This window comes from Eschrichtius robustus, chromosome 2, assembly GCF_028021215.1.
Source record: "Eschrichtius robustus isolate mEscRob2 chromosome 2, mEscRob2.pri, whole genome shotgun sequence".
NCBI lineage: Eukaryota > Metazoa > Chordata > Mammalia > Artiodactyla > Eschrichtiidae > Eschrichtius > Eschrichtius robustus.
The window spans coordinates 62,857,016-62,879,128 of NC_090825.1; the positions used below are offsets into that span (position 1 = coordinate 62,857,016).

A 22,113-nucleotide genomic window follows, 5' to 3' on the forward strand; every position below is an offset into this window, starting at 1 on the left:
ACACTTTTTAAGGAAAAAGTAGGGTGAATTTACCACCAGGAAATTCACAGTAAAGGAAATACTAAAGCAAATTTTTTACAGCAGAGGAAAGTGATTCCAGATGGAATATTGGAGGTGGAGGAAGGAATGAAATGCAATTTTAAAAAATTCAGTTGGGTGCTTCCCTGGTGGCGCAGTGGTTGAGAATCTGCCTGCCAATGCAGGGGACACAGGTTTGAGCCCTGGTCTGGGATGATCCCACATGCCACAGAGCTACTAGGCCCGTGAGCCACAACTACTGAGCCTACGCGTCTGGAACCTGTGCTCCACAACAATAGAGGCCGCGATAGTGAGAGGCCCATGCACCGCGATGAAGAGTGACCCCCACTTGCCACAACTAGAGAAAGCCCTCGAACAGAAACGAAGACCCAACACAGCCAAAAATAATAATTAATTAATTAAAAAAAAATTCAGTAGGGAAATCTAAATGAATATTGGCAGTTTAAAACAATAATAAAATTATGGCTATGAGATTTTAAAACATTTACAGAATTAAAATGTACAATTATAACAGCATGTAAGTTGAAATTATAATTTATGGTCCTTGTGTTTTCTTGGAAGAGATAAAAATACCAATTTATGTTAGGCATTAATGATTCAAGGATGCATATTGAAATCTCTATGATAATCACTAAAAGAATAGTAAAATATAACTGCCAAGCTAATAAAGGGGGTAAATAGAATAATAATAAATGTTCAATCTAAAACAAGGCAAGAAAGGAGAGAAAAAGGAACATAGACTAGGTAGTATAAATAGAAAGCACATAATAAGATGGAAGGTTTAACCCCAAATATATGATGATTGTATTGGTAATTATATTAAGCTTAAATGGACTAAGTGCTCCATTTAAATTGCCAGAGTTGATTTTAAGAATCTTTGTGGGAGTTCCCTGGGGGTCCAGTGGTTAGGACTCAGTACTTTCACTGCTGTGGGCCAAGGGAACTAAAATCCCATAACATCATTAAAGATAAAAAGATTTGATTTGCAAAAAATACTTAATCCCCCAGGCCTGTTTCCTCATCTGGTAAATTAATATATCTACTTATGGAATTGTTGGATGAGAATTATACAACACATAGTAAAGCACATAGTAATATTAAAAAATAATAATAAAAAGATTTGAATAACACAACTAATAAGTCTGACCTACCTGACATACATAGAACAATACTGAGAAACCACAGGACACATGTTCTTTTCCAGAACATATAAATGTGTTCATAAATAAACAAACAAAATTTGGCCATATAGCCATAAAGCTAATCTCAATAAATTTCAAAGTATAACTTCTATAAAATAAATTCTTTGGTGACAATGCAGTTAAACTAGAAAGCATTAACAAAAAAGATAACTAGGAAATCCCCATGTATTTTGAAATTAAGGAATGTGTTTTAAGATAATCTCTGACTAGGCAGGGCTTGGCAACCAATTGAGCTGAGGGCCAGCCACATCTACCTAGCAGTGCACCCACAGCAGTCAGCCTGCCACAGCAGAAAGACCAATTCAGCCCATATAGAGGGCACCCCTGCAGCATATAGCTCTGGTGACCAAAGGGAAGTGTGCTGCTGGGGCGTATAGTATGTCTCCTACTTAAGGCTACTTCTCTAAGATTGGAAAATGAAATCAACATGCCATATACATAGAAATAAAAACAGAGAGTTAGGCAAAATGAAGTGACAGAGAATATGTTCTGAATGAAGGAACAAGATAAAAGCCCAGAAGAAGAACTAAGTGAAGTGGAGATAAGCAGTCTATCCGACAAAGAGTTCAAGGTAATGATCATAATGATGTTGAAAGAACTTGGGAGAAGAATGTATGAACACAGTGAGCAGTGAGTAGTTTCTAACAAAGAGTTAGAAAATGTAAAGAAAAACCAAACACAGCTGAAAAATATAATAATAATAATTGAAATAAAAAATACACTAGAAGGAATCAACAATAGTTTAGATGATACCGAGGGGCAGATCAGCAAACTGGAAGACAGAGTAGTGGAAATCAGTCAAGCTAAACAGGAAAAAGAATTTTTAAAAATGCGGACAGTTTAAGAGACCTCTAGGGCAATATCAAGCATACTAACATTCACATTTTAGGGGCCCCAGAAGGAGAGGAGAGGAGAGAGAGAAAGGAGCAGAGAACATAATAGCTGAAAGCTTCCCTAACCAAGGAAGGGAAACAGAAGCAAAGAGGTCCAAGAAGCAGAGAGTGCCAAACAAAATCAACCTAAAGAGGACCACACCAAGACACGTTACAATTAAAATGGCAAAAATTAAAGAAAAAGAGAGAATACTAAAAGCAGCAAGGGAAAATGAACATGTTACGTACAAGGGAACTTTCATAAAGCTATCAGATGACTTTTCAGCAGAAACTCTGCAGGCCAGGAGTAGCATGATATGTTTAAAGTGATGAAAGGAAAAGATGTACAACTAAGAATACTCTACATGGCAAGCTATCATTCAGATTTGAAGGAGAGATCAAGAGATTTACAGTCTAGCAAAAGCTAAAAGAGTTCAGCAACAAAAAAACCAGCTTTAATAAATAAATTAAAAAACAAACAAACAAAAAAACCCCCAGCTTTTCAAGAAACATTAAAGTGAATTTTCTGAGTGTACAAAACAGGCCATAACTAGAAATGTGAAAATTACAAAAGGAAAAATTTCATTGGTAAAGACAAATATACAGGAAAGGTAGTAGATCAACCACTTATAAACCTAGTAGGAAGGCTTTAAGACAAAAGTAGTAAAATCATCAATATTCACAATATGTAGTTAAGGGATACAAAAGATGCAAAAAAAGATATAAAATATGATGTAAAAAACATTAAACGTGTGTGGGAGGAGAGGAGTAAAAAGGCAAGACTGTTAAAATGTGATTGACATTAAGAGATCAGCATGTTAAAATAATCATATATCCTCAACAAAATACTAGCAAACAAATTCAGCCATACTTTAAAAGGATTATACACCATGATCAAGTGGGATTTATCCCAGGGGTGTAAGGATGGTTCAGTATCCACAAATCAACCAGTATGATACACCACATTAACAAATTGAAGAATAAAAATCACATGATCATATCAATAGATGCAGAAAAAGCTTTTTACAAAATTCAACATATATTTATGATTAAAAAAATAACTCCCAGTAAAGTGGGTGTAGAAAGAACATATCTCAACATAATAAAGGCTACATATGACAAGCCCTCAGCTAACATCATACTCAACAGTGAAAAGCTGAAAGCATTTCCTCTAAGGTCAGGAAGAAGACAAGGATGCCCACTCTCACCACTTTTATTCAACATAGTATTGGAAGTCCTAACCACAGCAATCAGATTAGAAAAAGAAATAAAAGGAATTCAAACTGGAAAGAAAGAAGTAAAACTGTCACTGTTTGCAGATGATGTGATATTATACACAGAATATCCTCAAGACCCACTAAAAATTAGTAGAACTCATCAGTGAATACAGTAAAAGTGCAGGACACAAAATTAATATACAGAAATCTATTGCTTTTCTATACATGAATAATGAACTATCAGAAAGAGAAATTGAGAAAACAATCCCATTTACAATTGCATCAAAAAGAATAAAATACCCAGGAATAAATCTGACTAAGGAGATGAAAGACTTGTACTCAGAAAACTATAATATGCTGATGAAAGAAATTGAGGACAACACAAACAGATGGAAAGACACACCATGCCTATGAATTGGAAGAATTAATGTTGTTAAAATGACCATACTACTCAAGGCAACCTACAGATTCAATGTAATCCCTATCAAAATACCAATGGCATTTTTCACAGAACTAGAAAAAATAATTCTAAAATTTGTGTGGAACCATGAAAGACCCTGAATAGCCAAAGCAATCTTGAGAAAGAAGAACAAAGCTGGAGGTATCACGTGCCCTGATTTCAACCTATACGACAAAGCTACAGTAATCAAAACAGTATGGTACTGGCACAAAAACAGACACACAGATCAATGAAACAAAACTGAGAGCCCAGAAATAAACCCACACTTATATGGTCAATTAATCTATGATGCAAGAGGCAAGAATATACAGTGAGGAAAAGACAGCCTCTTCAATAAATGGTGTTGGGAAAATGACAGCTACATGCAAAAAAATCATATTGGACTACTTTCTTACACCACATACAAAAATAAACTCAAAATGGATTAAAGAATTTATAAGACCTGAAACCATAAATCTTCTAAAAGAAAACATAGGCAGTGTGCTCTTTGACATTGATCTTAGCAATATATTTTGATATGTCTCCTCAGGCAGAGGAAACAAAAGCAAAAATAAACAAATGGGACTATATCAAACTAAAAAGCACAGCAAGAGAACTATCAACAAAATGAAAAGACTGTCTACTGAATGGGAGAAGATATTTGCTAATGAAATACCTGATAAGAGGTTAATATCCAAAATATATAAGGAAAGCACACAACTGAACATCAAAAACAACCACAACAACAACAACAAAACAACAACAAAAAACCATACAACTTACTTAAAAAATGGGCAGAGGATCTGAATAGGCACTTTTTCCAAAGAAGATATTCAGGTGGCCAACGGGCTCATGAAAAATGCTCAACATCACTCATCATCAGGAAAATGCAAATCAAAACCACAATGAGATATCACCTCACACCTGTCAGAATGGCTAGTATCAAAAAGACAACAATAATAAGTGTTGGTGAGGATGTGGAGGAAAGGGAACCCTTGTGTACTGTTGGTGGGAATGTAAATTGGTGCCACCACTATGGAAAACATTATGGAGGTTCCTCAAAAAATTAAAAATAGAATTATCATATGATCCAGCAATTCCACTCCATAAATCTGGCAATATTTATCTGAAGAAAATGAAACACTAATACAAAAAGATATTTGCACCCCTATTTTCATTACAGCATTATTTACAATAGCCAAGATATGGAAGCAACCTACACACACACATATATACACAATGGAATTTTACTCAGCCATAAAAAAGAATGAAATCTTGCCATTTGTGACAACATGGATAGACCTAGAGGTTATTATGCTAAAGTGAAATAAGTCAGAGAAAGAAAAATACTGTATAATTTCACTTATATGTGGAATCTAAAAAACAAAACACATGAACAAACAAGACAAAAACAGAGTTATAGATACAAAGAGGTCATTAGAACAAAGAGGTCATTGCCAGAAGAGAGGGGAACGGAGAGAGGAGAGAAATAAGTGAGGGAGATTAAGAGGCACAAGCTTCTAGTTGCAAAATAAATGAGTCAGAGGTATGAAATGTTCAGTGTGGAGAATATAGTCAGTGATGATATAATATCTTTGTATGGTGACAGATGGTAACCAGAGTTACTATAGTGATCATTTTGAAATGTATAGAAATATTGAATCACCACGTTATGTACCAGGAACTAACGTAGTGTTATAGGTCAGTTATACTTAAAAAACAAACAAACAAACAGACTCTTAGAAAAAGAGATCAGATTTGTTGTTACCAGAGGCAAGGAGTGAGGGAATTGGATGGAGGTGGTCAAAAGGTACAAACTCCCAGTTATAAGATAAATAAGTACTAGGGATGTAATGTACAACATGATAAATATAAGTAGCTTTATGAAAGTTGTTAGGAGAGTAAATCCTAAGCATTCTCATCACAAGGAAAAATTTTTTCTTTTTCTTTTATTTCATATCTATATGAGATGATGAATGTTCATTAAATTTATTGTAATCATTTCAAGATGTATAGAAGTCAAATTGTTAAGCTGTACACCTTAAACTTATACAGTGTTCTATGTCAATTATATCTGAATAAACCTGGAAGAAAAAGAAGTAAGTAAATAAAGAAATAAATAATTTCTTGGTCAGATAAGATATCACAATGGAAATTCAAAAATATTTTGAGATTAATAATAATAATGATGAAAATACTATATATCAACTTTTATGTGATGCATCAAAATCTTTGGTTAAAGAGAAATGCCTAGTCTTAAGTTATAGTAAAGGAGAAATATTAGAAATATTAGAAAGGGAGAAAGGTAGAAATTAATGATATAAGAATCTATCTCAAGAAGGTAGAAAAATACTTGCTAATTAAACTCAAATTTGAAAAACGAAATAATAGAAAGCAGACATTTATGAAATAGGAAACATCAATAAAGTCAAACTTTATTGAAAAGATTACCAAATGATAATGTCTGCCAATTTTTATAAAGATGAAGAACATAAAAAGGAGACACAAATGACCAATATCAGAATTGAAAAAATGGATATAATTTTAGATCTTACAAAAACTTAAAAGATCCTGAAAGAATACTATGAACAAATTTAATCCAATGATTTTTTAAAATTTAGGTTAAATATGTCAATTCTTAGAAAAATACAACATATCAAAAGTGACACAAAAAGAAATTTCAGATAGTCACATAACTATTAAATAAATTAAACTGCTAATTAAAACCTTACTGTAGAGAAGAATACAGGTTCAGATGACTTCACCAGTAAAGTCTACCAAGCACTCAAGGGAGAAATAGTACAATCTTCTACAAACTCTTCCAGAGAATAGTGAAGGAGAGAACACTTCCCAATTTGTTCTTTGAGGCAGCACAATGTTTTGTTTTGTTTTTCTTTTTTGGTTTATCCTCAGCATTTACAAAACCAGACCTTGGGAAAGAACTAGGTCTGGGGACACATGCATGGTCTTAGTATAGCAAATGTTTAGCCTGCCCTGATTATTACAAGAGGCAGCACAATCTTGATACAAAAACCTGACAAGCACGTTGTAAGAAAGGATATTATAGGACAATTATTCATGAACACAGGAGCAAAATTCCTAAACAAAATCCAGCTTTTTAATATAAAAAATATAATACATCACAACCATGTTGAAGTCATTTCAGGAGTTCAGGGTTGGTTTGACATCTGGAAATCAATCATAATTCACCACATTAACAGAATAAAGAATATGGTCATCTTCATTGTTGCATAAAAATTATATAATAAAATTTCGTATTCATTCACTATTAAAAATCTCTCTTAATAAATAGGAATAGAAGGAAATCAGATAAAGTTTATCCTCAAAAGGAAGAAGTCTTTGGCACTCAACTCGATCAGTCTGTTGTTTCCTGGATCTAACTCAAATCTACTGAACCTTCTCCTTGACCAATTCTGAAAGGAGGAAGGAAGTGAGCTCACCAGGTCATCAAGAAGTGTTTCTCCTCACTCTCAGATAAATCTGCATGGGAAGCCAAGTAATAATCAGAAGGTTGCTTTGTGAGAATCAGAGGAGAATGAATAAGATCATGTTCATAGCCAATATCAATTAATTATGGAAAGTTGATGTATACATCTTTGCATAGATGAGAACATTTGTGTTCCTGAGTAAGAAACACTTCTGAACTCTAGGGGGATCATTGGTCTTCTATTAAGGAAAATGGTTTCTTTACACTGAGTGTAATTTGAGTACTTGGGCTATGACTTTACACATGCTAATATAGTTATTCTCTGATTCCTGTTGGCTGTGTTATTCTTCTATTCCTTTGCTCCTGTCCAATAATCCAGACATCCCCAAATACTTTGGGTTTCTCAGTGAGCCAGACTGATTTATTCATGTGTATGTTTTTTTCATATCCTGTGACATTTTCCTGGAATGAGCTTCCCATGCTCACACCACCACCACTCTTCATCCATTTGGCAAACTCCTATTTCCTCTTCAGAATCCAGTGCAATTATCTTTCCTCTTGAGGTCTTCCCTTCTTTATGTTCTCACTGTATCTTGCCTATCTTCTGTAAATGAACTTACCACACTGTATTAAAATGTTTAGTTCTGTCTCCCTGTTAGATTTTGAATTTCTTGAGAGAAGATTCTGTGTCTTTATATTTGTATTCCTAGTATTTAAACTCAATAAAATTTTATTAAATGAAGAAATAAATGAGTGAATGAATAAGTAAATGATTGAGTGAACCCACCTCAGTAGGCCTCTATCTTTTTATGATCAACATTTGGGTATTCTGCTAAGCACTCATGAACTCATTCTAATGAGTAATGAAAACTTCTCTGGTTGAGTACATTGAATTTACAATCAATAATTAACTTTAAATTGAATTATAATTGCTTTTGTAATACTACTACAATGATGGGCATTCGAAATGCTGACTTTTCAGTTGCATGCTATAATCTTAATTTTTAATTTCATTCTGCCTTTGTTAAGTTAAACAGAAAGGAGAAGGGGTAGAAGGAATTGAAAATTTCAAGGAATAAGTTTAATTAGGTATGTAAAGGAGCCTGAAAAAACATTAAAAATAAGATTCAGTTCAGAAACAAGATAAGGTATTAACTGCTAATTAAGTTCAGTAGTTTAATACCAAAGCAAATAAGTGAGAGCAGAGTTACCAGGGAAATGGAGAAACCAGTTCTTTTCACCGCTTTCCAGCCATTTTCACTCACTGCATGTGTAGAAAATGAAATTGTTTTCAGCACCCTGGGGTAAATGGATGAGGATGCTTGCTTCCGAAGACCAGTGGCCCAGGGGTTCTGGCTGCCCCAGGCTCGACTTGGTCATGGGTGAGATCTAAGGAGATCAGGATCTCAGCAGTCCATAAGCCCTTTGCTGCTGACTGCTGGGGAAACTCTGAAGTTTCAGAAAGGGGAGTTGAATGTACCTGCAAAGATTTATGGTCTTGGCCTTCAGCCTAACCTAGCAAACTAAAAAGCATTCAGGGTAAGCTAGAAAGGCATGTACTAGTTAAGTTTCATAGCTAGGATTGTTTAGGCCAGTGATTTGCAACTCTGGATGCATAATGGAGTCACCTGGAAGCTTTTAAAACTTCCTACCCTCGTACGATTAAACTAGCGTCTCTGTGGGAAGGGGTATAGGGTGGCATCAGTATTTTTTATTTTTATCTCTCTACAGATGATTCTAAAATGTATCCAGAATTAAGGACTGCTAATATAAGCAGTGACTGATGATAAAAAAAAATGATTGGTTAGGGACCTAAATTTTAACTCTGTATGTTTTTTAAAAGTGCCTTAATTGAATACTTATGCTTAGTGGTTTTTTAGCATAGATTTTTTTGTTTTGTTTTGTTTTTATTGTTGTAGAAAAGTGTGTAAGTCAGTCAATAGTTCTGTATTTATCTTAGTCTTGAACTTAAAGGCAAATATGCCTGCTGAATTGGTCAGGGATGGTAACACTGGAGGTTTTAAAACTAAGCCTTGAAGAGTAGATAGAATTTAAATATGCAGGAAAGGTAGATTAAGGTGGGGGATAAGAATTGTAAGTGGAAGAATGGCATGAGCACAGGGGAGGAGAAAGTGTAAGAAAATTCCAGGGAAGAGTGCTGCAGAGTCTGAGACAAAGGCCCAATGGCAATTGAAAGGGACAGCCAAAGCCAGCCATCTCTTGAGGGCATATGAGAGCAGTCCAAGGAGACCATCTTTCCAAACCTCTTTAGCCGTTGAAAATGACCATGCCCAGGCTCCTTTGATCTCTAGTTCAAGGATTATATGGAGGACCTGATTTCAGATCATGTTTATTGAGTGTTAATTACATGCCAGGCACATTTTCAAGCATTTCATGTGTATTAGCTAATTTAACCCTCACAGCAGTCCCGTGAAGTAGGTTCTATTATGATCCCTGGTTTACAGATGAGTTAAGTACAGCACAGTAGGCTGCTGTTTTTTTTTTTTGTGATCTCTCTATATTCACTACTTTCCCTTCATGGCCCTGACTCAGAGTTTCCATGATATATTTACTGAACACATAATTATCTAGTTAAAACAGAAATTTACCATGTAAGGGTAGGGTGGAAGTGGGTACTTGGAAAGAACGTCAGCTAGGGATCAGAGAGTTAAGTATTTTGAATTTAATGAATTTAATTTAATTTAATTTAATTTAATTAATTTAACTAAAAATATGTTATTTTTATTATTAATATATGTAGAATTATTAATAATATCATTATTTACTCTAGGTTATCAGACCAGAATGAAGAGGGCAAGACCAAGCAGAAGTGTATCATATCTGACCCCTCCTTTTCCATGGTAACAGTTCAACGGGAAGATAGTGGAATAACCTGGGAGACCAATTCAAGTAGGTCTTCCACTCCTTGGGCCTTGGAAGAAAGTCAGACCTCTGGTGTGTGTAGTCTGGAAGGGTCAACTCTGAAGTCTCCTCCAGGGAATGTTTCCTTTATTGTGGATGAAGTTAAAAAAGTTCGGAAAAGAAAGCCTAAGTCAAAGCATGGCTCACCATCATTGCGTCGGAAAGGCAACAAAAAAAGAAATTCTTTTGAATCCCAAGATGTTCCAACAAACAAAACAAGTAATCCTTTAATTTCAGAAAGCCAGGAACTAAAGACCCAGAAAGAGAAGTCATCTACTGGCGTTTATGATAAGATGAGAAAAAAGAAGACCACCTCAAATACACCTCCTGTTACTAGGGCCATATACAAAGAACACAAACCATTAGTGTTAAAGCCAGTCTACATAGGAACAGTACAATATAAAATTAAGATGTTTAATTCTGTTAAAGAAGAATTAATTCCTTTACAATTTTATGGAACATTGCCAAAGGGTTATGTAATTAAAGAAATACATTATAGGAAGGGGAAAGATGCGTCCATTAGTCTAGAGCCAGATTTGGGCAATCATGATTCTAACGTAGTTTCCAAAACAGGCAAATCAGTAGCCCAAAGCATAGACAATGATGAAGTAAAAGAGCTTGCTCCACCCTGGAGAGGTGCAGTTTCCAAGGGATCAAAGTCCCTGACCTCATTCAATCATGAAGATCTAAAGAAAATTTACGTTGATTCTCCCTTAAGGGCTGCATCTACTGCCAAGCACACACCTTCCTCTTATACAAGTAATGACACAGCAGAACAAGAAACACAGCTCAGCGCTCCACAGTCAGTGCCACAGCTGCCAGCTGATGAAGCAAAACCCTGTGAGATAGAGCCTTCCTCTCTTACACCTAATACATCTGTGCCTGCGTTCCTGGAAAAAGCAAAGGAAGAATCTGAGGCTGATTCACGAGAAATGGTAACTGCAGAGCCTGACTCTTCAGTCTCACCGCCGTTAGTGGATGAGGTAAAGAGGGAAGACGTAACTTCTGCTGACCGTTCCATTCCACTGGAGGCAGAGAAGGGTTCTCTGGAAACACTTTCACCAGGTCTGACAGCCTCTATCCAGGAAGATTTTGGTCCAGAGAGAGAACTGGATCTGACTTCACCAGAAAGGGCAAAACCAGTCTCTGAACAACTGAACCCTCCTCATCTCACTGTCAAAGGAGAGAAGGATGACAACATGCCCGAGCCATCCATTTCTCTTTCTGAACCTCTAGTGTTAGAGGAACCAGAGAAAGAAGAAATAGAAACACCTCTACCAATATATGCTACCCCTGAACCTGAAGATTCTAATTTAGTGGAAGAAGAGATCATAGAACTTGATTACCCAGAAAGTCCATCAGTTTCTGAGGAGCCCTTCCCACCATGCTTGGCCCCTGAAGTAGAGCAGAAAGAAGAGGAGACCATTCTGCCATTACTGACGACATCAACACCTGAACATGTCACCTTGTCTGAGGAAGAAAGAGAGGAAAATGAGTCTGTTTCTACTGATTCTGCTTTCATATCGGAGTATTCAGTCCCACAGGATTTGAACTATGAACGAGAGAAGCAAGAAGTTGAGCCAGTTTCTTCACCTAATGTAAAACCTGTATCTGAACATGCAGTTTTGTCAGAAGAGGAGAATGATGAATTTGAGCTTTATTCCCCAGCTTCAGCCTCTGCATCTGTCTCACCATCCACAACTGAGAAGACTCCTGAATGCCAGTCCCCACTGTTTTCAACAGCTACATCAGAGCACATGGTCCTGTCCTTAGAAGAGGCTTCAGAAAATGGGCGTTACACACCACATTCCACATCTGCTTCTGAATATTCAATTCCCTCATGGGCAACAAAAGAGTCACCAAAGAAGACAACTGACCATAAGTCCCCATTAACATCAAAAGGTGTGTCTGAGCCCCTGATTCTGTCAGAAGAAGAGAAGGAAGACACTAGGCTGTATTCCCCAGAGGTGGCCTCTGTATCTGAACATTCTCTCTCACCATACACAACTGAGGGGACTTCTGAATGCCACTCACCACTGCTTTCAACTGCTACATCTGAACATGTTGTCCTATCAGAAGAAGAGAACCTAGGAAATGAGCATTTCACACCAGATTCAACACTGACCTCCCAATATGCAGTCCCACCAAATGTAACACAGGAATCCCCAAAGAAAATAATTGGTGATGTCTCCCTGTTGAAATCAAAACGTATTTCTGAGCACAAGACTCTGTTAGAAGAAGAGAAGGAGGACACCAGATTCTATCCCCCAGAGGTGGCCTCTGTATCTGAATGCTCTCTGCCACCATACACAACTGAGGGGACTCCTGAATGCCAGGCCCCACCACTTTCAGCCACCCCATCTGAACATGTGGTCCTCTCAGAAGAAGAGACAGTACAGATGGAGTGGTACACACCCTCTTCCACCTCTGCATCTGAATTTTCAGTACCATCATATGCAACACCGGAGTCACAGGAGGAAGAAATTGTCCACAGATCCCCTTTAAATCTAAAAGGTGCCTCCTCACCCATGAATTTCTCAGAAGAAGAGCAAGAAGACATTGGACCTTTTTCTCCAGACTCTGCATTTGTGTCAGAATTCTCATTTCCACCCTATGGAACTCAGGAGACAGAGAAAAGAGAATTTGAGTGTGATTCTCCAATATGTTTAACATCACCATCTGAACACACGATTTTGTCAGATGAAGATACCGAAGAAACTGAACTTTTTTCTCCAGACTCAGCATCACAAGCTTCCATCCCACCGTATAGGATCCCAGAAACAAATAAGGAGAAAACTGAGCCTGATTCACTGTTAACTGCAATGGCTGCGTCAGGATATTCCTGCTTCTCAGAAGCAGATGAGGAAGAAATTGCACCAACTGCTACACCTGTACCTGAGCATCTGAGTTCATCACAGAAGCAAAGAACTGAAACTTCTCCTTTGATGTCTGCACCTGAAGACTTGCGTTGGCTCCCTTCAACAAATGAAGGAGAGATTAAACCAGATGCTCAAACAACATCAACAACTGTATCTGAATATCTCATTATGGTACAGAAGCAGAGAACTCGAGCATATTTAGAACCTGAGTCTGAAGACGTGATTCCGCCATGTTTAACCAGTGATTCAGAGAAGGGAGAAATTAAGACTAGTTCATCACTAGCTGCAACACCTGCACAATTGTCCTTGGTAAAGGAAGAAACCAAACCTGTTTTGCCTGTATCTCAGTGTTCAGTTTCACCTGATTCAGTCCATGCAATTAAGAAAGAACAAGAACCCAAAACATCACTCACTCCAAAATCTGCAGATGAACAGATGGCTTTGTTAAAAGTTAAAAGTAAGGAAGAAATTGTGCCTGATTCTCAAGAAGCTATAGCACATGTATTACGGGATCAAGAAATGGAGCCTCAGCCTCCAAATGTTCCAGAGTCTGGGATGAAAGATTCAGTTCTGCCTGACTTGGTAGATGAGCCAAAGAAGGATGTCAAACCCAATTTAGCTCCAACTGTGACATCTGAACTAGAACAGAGAAGGTTGTCAGAGAATGAGCCTGAAGTAATAAAGCCATATTCACCTGTAAAGGAAACATCTTTATCTGGACCTGAGATTTCATCAGTAGTGAAAACAGAAGTGCAACATGATTCTAAAATAACTGGTACACCTAGAGTGCTGCATTCAGCGTCACCAGGAGTGGAAAAGGAAGTTGAGCATGCACCACCCATATCAGAATTTTCAGCTTTATCAGAAGACATAAAGAAAGAAATTGAACCCAGTTCTTCAATAACCACGACATCTGTAACAAAGCATGATTCAAGCTTAACCAAATTAGCAAAAGAAGAAATTCCAACAGATTTATCTCTTACCACCCCTATAGAATATCCAGTCTTAACAAAAGTAGGAAAGAGTGAATTAGGAATTGGTTTGCCACTTCAGATGGTAACATCTGTAGACAAGCATTCACTTCTTAAAGAAGAAGACAAGGTAGCAATTAAAGCTAGTTCTTCTCCCACTGAAACTGCTGCATCCCAAAGTCCGACTTGGTCAGAAGTAGGGAAAGAAATGAAATTTGATTTACCTGCAAGCATATCCTCTATACCAGAGCATTCTGTTTTGTCAAAGGTAGAAACTGAAGACATTAAACCTGGGTTGGCAGTAACCAAAACATTGTCTTCTCAGCATTCAGATGTATCAAAGGAAGCAAGGGTGGAAAACAAACAAGAGCTTTCATTTTCTACAGTCCTCGACTCTGAATATTTGGATGTATCACAGAAAAAAAATTCTGTGTCTGCCTCAGAGATGTCAGGACCTGACCATGTGCTTTCGCTCAACCTAGGTGGTGAGATAAAGAAAACAGAAACTGAACTTCCTTCCTCACAGAACGTGTCACCTGCACTCAAATATATAGTTACAAAAGGCAAAAATGAGCAAACAGCAAGTTCTTTTCTTGAGTTAGAATATTTAGCATCAGAAGATTTAGCTTCAACATTACCAACCCTCTGTGGTGATAAGAGCAAACAGGCAATGGAGACACCTTCTATAGTTCAGGGAGATTTCCTGTCAGAAAAACAAGATCTTGCTCTGGCACAGCTCTCTTTGGAACCTGAGAAGGAAGACAAGCCACATCAAGTATCAGAATTACCAAATTCTGGCTCTGAATTCACCGGTGGTTTAGGTAGGCAAAGTGAATCCATAGATACAAAACAAATAAAATCTCCCATAACTGAAACAGGGGATTCTGTCTTAGAAAAGGGCCTAGCTGAACTTAGGAGCAGAGGAGAAGGAAAAGAAGAAAACAGGGGACTTCATGTGTCAACTACAATGCCTGAAATTTCAGTGGTTTCATCATGCCTTAGGGAGGAACCTCAGATTGAAGAAATTAAATCTTTCTCTCCTAATGTAGTTAGCTTAGGATCAAGGGAAGCATTTACCTCTCTAGTTGAAGGAGACAACCCAGAAGAACTTCGGCCATACACTTTTTCCTTAAAAGGATTATCAGGAGAGTTGAACCATTCAGTTGACTTTAAAAAAGAAGGAAAACAAGAAATAAGCCTGTTACTGCCAACAGGAAATTTGAAGGCACAAGTGACAGAAAATACTGTAACTAAACTAAATGAAGAAACTGACCAACCAAATTCATTTCATGTACCCCAGAGTATAACAGAGCCATCAAAGATTGCTTCTTCTGACCTCCTTGTGGAAGAAGAGAAGCCTGAAAAAGAACTTCATTCAGACCAAGCTGTTAAATTACCTGACGTAAGCAGATCTTTTGCAGATAAACAAGATATGGGTATTAATCAATTTTTGTCTATGAAAGAAAATTTGCCTTTGGAAGAATCAAAATCATTTACGACAACTGAGCCTACAGATGTTAAAGAAACACACATGAAAGAGGCCCTTATTTCTCCAAAGGATGAAAATTGGATGCTGAAAAAGCCAGAGAGGGACTTGGCAAGTCATCATGAAGAAACAGTCCCTGTATCTGTGCAGCTGGGTTCCTCTGGTACCAGTGATCTGATGACAGGGCAGCTCAAGCCTGCTCTGTCAGAGAAAGACCACGCAACTGAAATCAGAAGGCAAATTCTGCCATATTCTGCAGAAGAATCTCACTTATCATTACAAGAACCAGTGTCTACTCTCGATACCTCTAGTGGTAACGTAGAGACCTTAGCAACTAAAACTTATTCTTCTGAAGAAATAAAGCTGGCCCCCAAACCAAAATCTTTAGTTCCAGCTGGAAATGTGGAGAGAAATGAAGCAGAAGGGAAGCAGACCCTTTCTTTAGTGGGGAGTGAAAGTTTGGTATCGGAGAAAGCAAACACAGAATTTTCCAGGCCTTGCAAAGAAGACAGCTGGGAAGAAATCAAAACACCATCTGAAAGAATCCTCCAGAAACCAGTGTCTGGCCCATCAACGGAAGAGGTCAAATCAGAAACTCTTCCCTGTCTTGCCAAAGCAACCCATTTCCTGGCAGAAGAGGCAGAACTTGCACTGGGCAATGAAAAAGAAGCACACAGGCGTATATCTCCCTTACCTGGAGAAGAATCAAAAGTGGTTCAGTCAAAGGTTGTAGATGATGCTGAGAGAGGGAAACCAGCATCTGAAGTGAAAACACCGACACAAATAAAACCCCTCTCCTCAACCCAAGAAAATGAAGAACCTCAACCCCCAGAGTCACCTGACGTCATACAAAAGCTGCCCAAGCAACAGAAGGCAGTGGAGCCAGGCCTCTCTGAGGAAAAGGGAAAGAAAGGAATTCCACCTTTCACATCGTGGATGTCCAGTTTGTTTTTACGATCAAGCACTCCAGATAACAAAGTTGCTGAAAAAGAAGATTTAGAAGCTCAACCAAGCCCATCTGTAGAAAAAGTAGTGACCATGGTAGAGCCTAGAGGTCCTGCTCCAGCTGACGTTCATGCAACTGAGAAGCCAGCGGATCATCTATTGCTAGAGGCCAAACCTGAAACTGCTGCAGAATCCACAGGTTCTTTAGTTAAATCTGGTGAAGGTCAAGACTTTAAAGAAAAACCCACATTGTTATCAAATGTAGAAGTTTTGCCTCAGCCAAAATCCAACTTTGAGGTATCTAGTGAAGATTATGGGAAGAAAGAAGTCCTAGACTATTCAGAGGAAATGGACCTAAACTCAGTAGTTACTTCTGCTGATGGTGAGGGACATCTTAGAATGCAATCTTATTCTCCCATGGGTGAGAAATCCATTATGGAAGAAGCCAAAAATGCTGTTCATCTTCATATCACTGATGGTAAAAGACCCCAGAAGCCAGAAATCTCCCCTCCATCTAAATGGAATATTTCTATCCTTAAAGAAGAGCCAGGAAATGATCAAAAAGAAAAATCACTATTTTTATTTGATGCAATAGATAAGGTGCCACAACAGCCAAAATCAGCTTCATCTAGCTTTGCAAGTAAAAATATCACAGAGGAATCAGAGAAGCTGGAGTCAATAATTTTGCCAGTAGAAGAATCTAAAGACCGTTTAATTGATCTTGGTGAAGACAGACTAGAGAAAGAGATGCCAAAACCTACTTCCTTGAAAATTTCTGAAGAGGAAATAAAACTCAGATCTGTTAGCCCAACTGAGGAGAAAGGTAACTTGGGAATGAGATCATATTCCTTGGAAGAAAAGAAGGTGCTGGCAGAAAAACAAGAAACGGTGACCCCATTAGAGCTTAGAGGTAGTAATGAAATAGGGAAGGCACAAATTACACATGGATCTAGCCCTATTAAATTGGAAGAACCAAAAGCTGCTACTGCGCTGCAGCAAGTCTATCAAAATGAAGACCACAGAGAAAGATACAAAATTATTGAGGAGGATAAAGGAGAAGAAAAAGAAGAGCAGTCACATGCATTTTTAGAAGGAAAAGAGCAGCAGGAAATTCAGCCTTATTCCATGAATATAGCCAGGCATATGCCTGAAGAGTCAGATATCTTTTTCAGTCATTCTTTGGGTGAAACTCAACCATTTTCATTAGTTAAAACTACAAAAATTACTGAAAAATCAGAAACCATGATCTCAGAGGCTCACCCAGAAATCAGGGAAACAAAGGCAGTAGGAACCCAACCACATCCATTAGAAGAATGTAAAGTTTTGGTGGAGAAAACCAAAACTTTCCTTCCAGTAGATCTTCCTTATCGTGATGAAATAAATGATCACTCTTTACCGAAGGAAGGAAATCTGGTATTGGACAAGTCAAGCAGGGATGTGGTAAGTCACAATGAAGAAAAGGGACAGGTCACAGCGTCAGAGCTGCCAAAAGGTGGCTCAGTAGATACAACAAAAGAAAGTAAACAAGCATCTCCATCTAAAGAATCTGAAAGGATTTTAGATCCATGGTCAGAATTGACTCCAGAGAGGCATATGGTCCATACTATGCAAACATCTCAAGATCAAGCATCTGAAATGTCTGAACAATCTGTTCTTGTTTCAAAGCACCACTTGGAAGCTGTGGAAGATACCCATGTAAATGAACCGCGCTCTTCAGCGAGCAGCAACTATGCTCAATTTATAACTAATGCATCAACAATCAGTATTGCTGAGATGATTTCCAAGGAACCTGAAGACACATATGTAAGAGATGAAGAATTTACAGTGACTAGTAAGCCAGCTGGACTTTCAGAAGAGCAAAAGAGTGCCTTCAGTATCATTTCTGAAGGTTGTGAGATATTGAACATTCATGCTCCTGCATTTATTTCTTCAGTTGATGAGGAAGAAAGTGAACAAATCCAAGATAAGTTAGAATATTTGGAAGAGAAGGCCTCATTTAAGCCTATACCCTTCCATGATGAGAGTGAGGCAGTTGCTTGCCATAAAGCATTACAGAGTAAGTTAGAAGATTCTGATAAAAAAGTTACACCATCGAAAGAAGAGCAAAAAAAGGAAACTCATACAACCAAAGAGGAGATATCCACAGATTCAGAAACTGGTGATTTAGCCTTTAATCAGCCTGCAATTCCCAGTGAAGAGGATTATTTTGAAAAATATACATTGATTGATTATAACATCTCCCCAGACCTAGAAAAACAGAGAACTCCATGGAAATTAAATGTTGAAAGAGAGCTGTCAAAGGAAGTTCCAGGAGAAACTGTCTCTCTCCCAGAATGTTCAGAGGAAAGTGCCCTAGAATATGAATATGAATTGGTGAAATTAGATGAAAGTTTTTATGGACTAGAAAAGGACTACAGCAAATTATCTGACCCAGAGACCCAAAAGTCTTCGGTTATCCAAAAATCAGCTGACAGAGATGCTCCAAAGAGCATAAATAGAGATGTGGGCTCAAAGTCACCTGGGATGCCTTTATTTGATGAAGAGGAAGGAGTTTTGTCACGAACCCAGATATTTCCTACCACTGCTAAAGCCATTAATCCTGAACTTCTGGAGGAGCCACCTGCACTGGCATTTTTATATAAAGATCTGTATGAAGAAGCAGTTGGAGAGAAAAAGAAAGAAGGGGAGACAGCTTCTGAAGGTGACAGTGTGAATTCTGAAGCATCATTTCCAAGCAGAAATTCTGACACTGATGATGGAACAGGAATATATTTTGAGAAGTACATACTCAAAGATGACATTCTCCATGACACATCTGTAACTGAAAAGGACCAAGACCAAGGTCTAGAAGAAAAGCCAGTTGGTAAGGGTGATTCATACCAACCAATAATTTCAGAAGGGGAAATTTGGGGGAGGTTTGAAACTATTTGTGGGGAGGAGAGTCTGGAAGAGAAACAGAAAGCAGCTTACAGGGAAGGAGAATCAGTAGGCCACGTGGAGGCTCTTGACAGTGTAGCTATGCAGAGGAAAGCTTCCATCACCGAGGAAGTCAGAGTGGTTACCCAGAGGATAAGCTATGCCGTTCCATTTGAAGACACTCATCATGTCCTGGAGAGAGTAGATGAAATGAGCAGCCAGACTAATGAAGCAGCAAATGCAAATCCAGAGGTCAGTCTGAATGTCCCAGTACAAGTGTCCTTCCCAGAGGAAGAATTTGCATCTGGTGCAACTAGTGTTCAAGAAACACTGCAAGAAGAACCTCAAATAATGGTTCCCCCTGAGCTGAGTGAAGACCGGTTCCGCAGTAGCCCTGTTCAGGATGAGTATGAATTTGCTGAATCCCTGAATTACGAAGTGGTTACTCAAGACACTTTATCAGAAGAACTGTATTCAGAATCCACCCCTGAAGATGTGTTATCTCAAGGAAAGGAATCCTTTGAACATGTCAGTGAAAATGAATTTGTGAGTGAGGTGGAACAAAGTAAGTCTGCTGAACAGGAAGAGTTGGACAGAGAGATGACAGAACAAGACCAGTTATCGTCAGAGTTGGTAACCGAGAAGGAACAAAAGGAATTGAAAAAGTCCCAGATTGACACATATTGCCACACATGTAAAAGCCCAATTTCTGCTGTTGACAAGCTGTTTGGCACCCACAAAGACCATGAGGTTTCAACGCTTGATACAGCTATAAGTGCTGTAAAGGTAAATAGATTTTAAAGCATGCAAGTGTGTAATCATACATAGAGGTTTAATTGGCTTTCTCATTTTCTCAATTTTAAAAAATGACCAATATTTGATACATTTATCTTTAGGCATAATAGTCTGAAAGAAACTAAGAATATTTCCCTAGTTATTCAGTTAAGATCACTTTGACAAACATTTATTGGGTACATAGTATGTGCCAGGTATTCTTCTAGATTCTGGAGATACCAGGATAAATAACATGGGGCATTGCCTTTGAGGGATCTTATGACAGTAGCCCTTAACATTATCCAAAAAAGGCAAATAACTTTAAATTAAAAAATATGCACTTGAGCATAAAGCACAATTTATTTTCTGTTATCTATAATATCATCCTTTAAAAATACACATTTACATTATATTAAGCAATTTTATTGCAAGTTTTATAAAATACTCAAGACAGTAAGACATTTTAAATTTTGGTTTTCTCCACATTTCTTCTTTATTTATAAAATTGATGTTAGAAGTGGAAAACTTTTGCATTCCTTCTGGCCATGTCTATAGACTCCCAATGTTAGAAAGTTAGTCACAACATATATCCTTATGTGTGTGATTATAAGTATTCTACTCCCTCAGAGATACTATTGGAAATCAAACATTTAGTCTTTAAGATTCTCATCTACCTTTCAATAGCCTTCTAACTGGAATCTCCACTCTTATCTCATCAATCTATTCTCCATACAGTAGCCAGAATGATCTAAAATTGCAAGTAATGGCAAGAATTGAGCACTTACTGTGGGCCAGGCAATGTGTTAAGGTCTTTATATACAAGATATCTTTTAATCCTTACGACAACCCTGTCATTGTCATCGATTTGCAGATAATGAAATGGGCTCAGATAGTTTAAGTCCAAGGTCGTAGAAGACAGAACTAGGACTGGTACCCAGGTCTGTCTGATGCTAGAGCTCAGGCTCTTGACTGTGTATCCATGTTGCTCTACTCAGTGCCTTCCTAATGGTAGCAATTTTCAATATGATTATTCAATTAGGTCACTGATAAATGATTGTCAGGCTCATTTTGATTCAGTAGGAAAACATATAAGAATCTTGGCTTTTTTTTTTTTTTTTTCTGGAAAAGTAATCCTTCTCAACTTATATGATATTGGTTTTATATCTCCAGGGTGAAACTTTGTTGAAACTTTACCTGGTCAAGTTTGGGGTAGGGCATGGGTCAATTTCTTTTTGGAATCTCAGGCATTGAGATGCATCAACACCAGTGAAATATGCCCCATTCTTTGATGACACTTGGTTTTGTTAACTAACAACTACTGGGTACTGTCAGTAGAAAGAAGACTAGATTTTTTTAAGCCTTCTTAATTATGTTTTGTTTATCTCCATGAGTTTTAGATATTAAAAAAATAATTCTGTCTAAGTACTGTTAATTTAAAACAAATTTCAAAAGCAGGGAGATATGATGTCTCCTGCTTTAAAACCATTTTAAAGTTTTTTTTCTGGATCTTCTCCATATAGTATGAAGAGAAAGTGGAAAACAAATTGACTAAGCCAGAGACTTGCTTCGTTCATTAAATCAACTGTGAAGATTGAGTTGGTTGGCACATTTTAAAAATTAAAAATAAATTTTAAAAGTTGTCACTTGAGAATTCTCTAGCATCTTGTGAGTAGGCCATTTGTGATTATTCAGGAACTGATGGCTGCATTTGTAGATTATCCAGGTCCTGGCTTCTCCCCGCCACTCCATCCCCTTTGTGGTGCCTTATCTTTTATCTGTCATTTGTTTTCTTCCTTCACTCTCTCCCTTCCTTCTTTCTCAATATTTATCGACCTTCCATTCCATGTCAAGAACTGTGCTAATCATAGAGAATGAAAACAAAACAAAACTAAAGGAAGATAGACTTGTAGCTCCCCTAGATCATACAGCATTGTAGGGGCACAGTGTTCTGAGACAGGAACCCTCTGGGAGGGAGTGAAATGGTGGAGGGAGACTGGGCAGGA

General features: G+C 37.7%; 1 protein-coding gene and 1 non-coding gene across 3 annotated transcripts in view; one reads left to right on the forward strand and one right to left on the reverse strand.

Annotated features, from left to right (window-relative positions):
- CMYA5 (cardiomyopathy associated 5) overlaps positions 1–22,113 on the forward strand; it is a 121,461-nt gene that overhangs the window by 44,881 nt on the left and 54,467 nt on the right. For both annotated transcript variants that reach the window (XM_068535565.1, XM_068535566.1), the window contains exon 2: positions 10,009–20,122. In XM_068535565.1, the coding sequence (XP_068391666.1) occupies positions 10,009–20,122 (10,114 nt within the window). The remainder of the gene's footprint in view (positions 1–10,008; positions 20,123–22,113) is intronic.
- On the reverse strand, positions 6,671–6,799 carry LOC137760346 (small nucleolar RNA SNORA72). Its single transcript, XR_011073300.1, has one exon. It is a non-coding gene; the product is annotated as a small nucleolar RNA SNORA72 (small nucleolar RNA).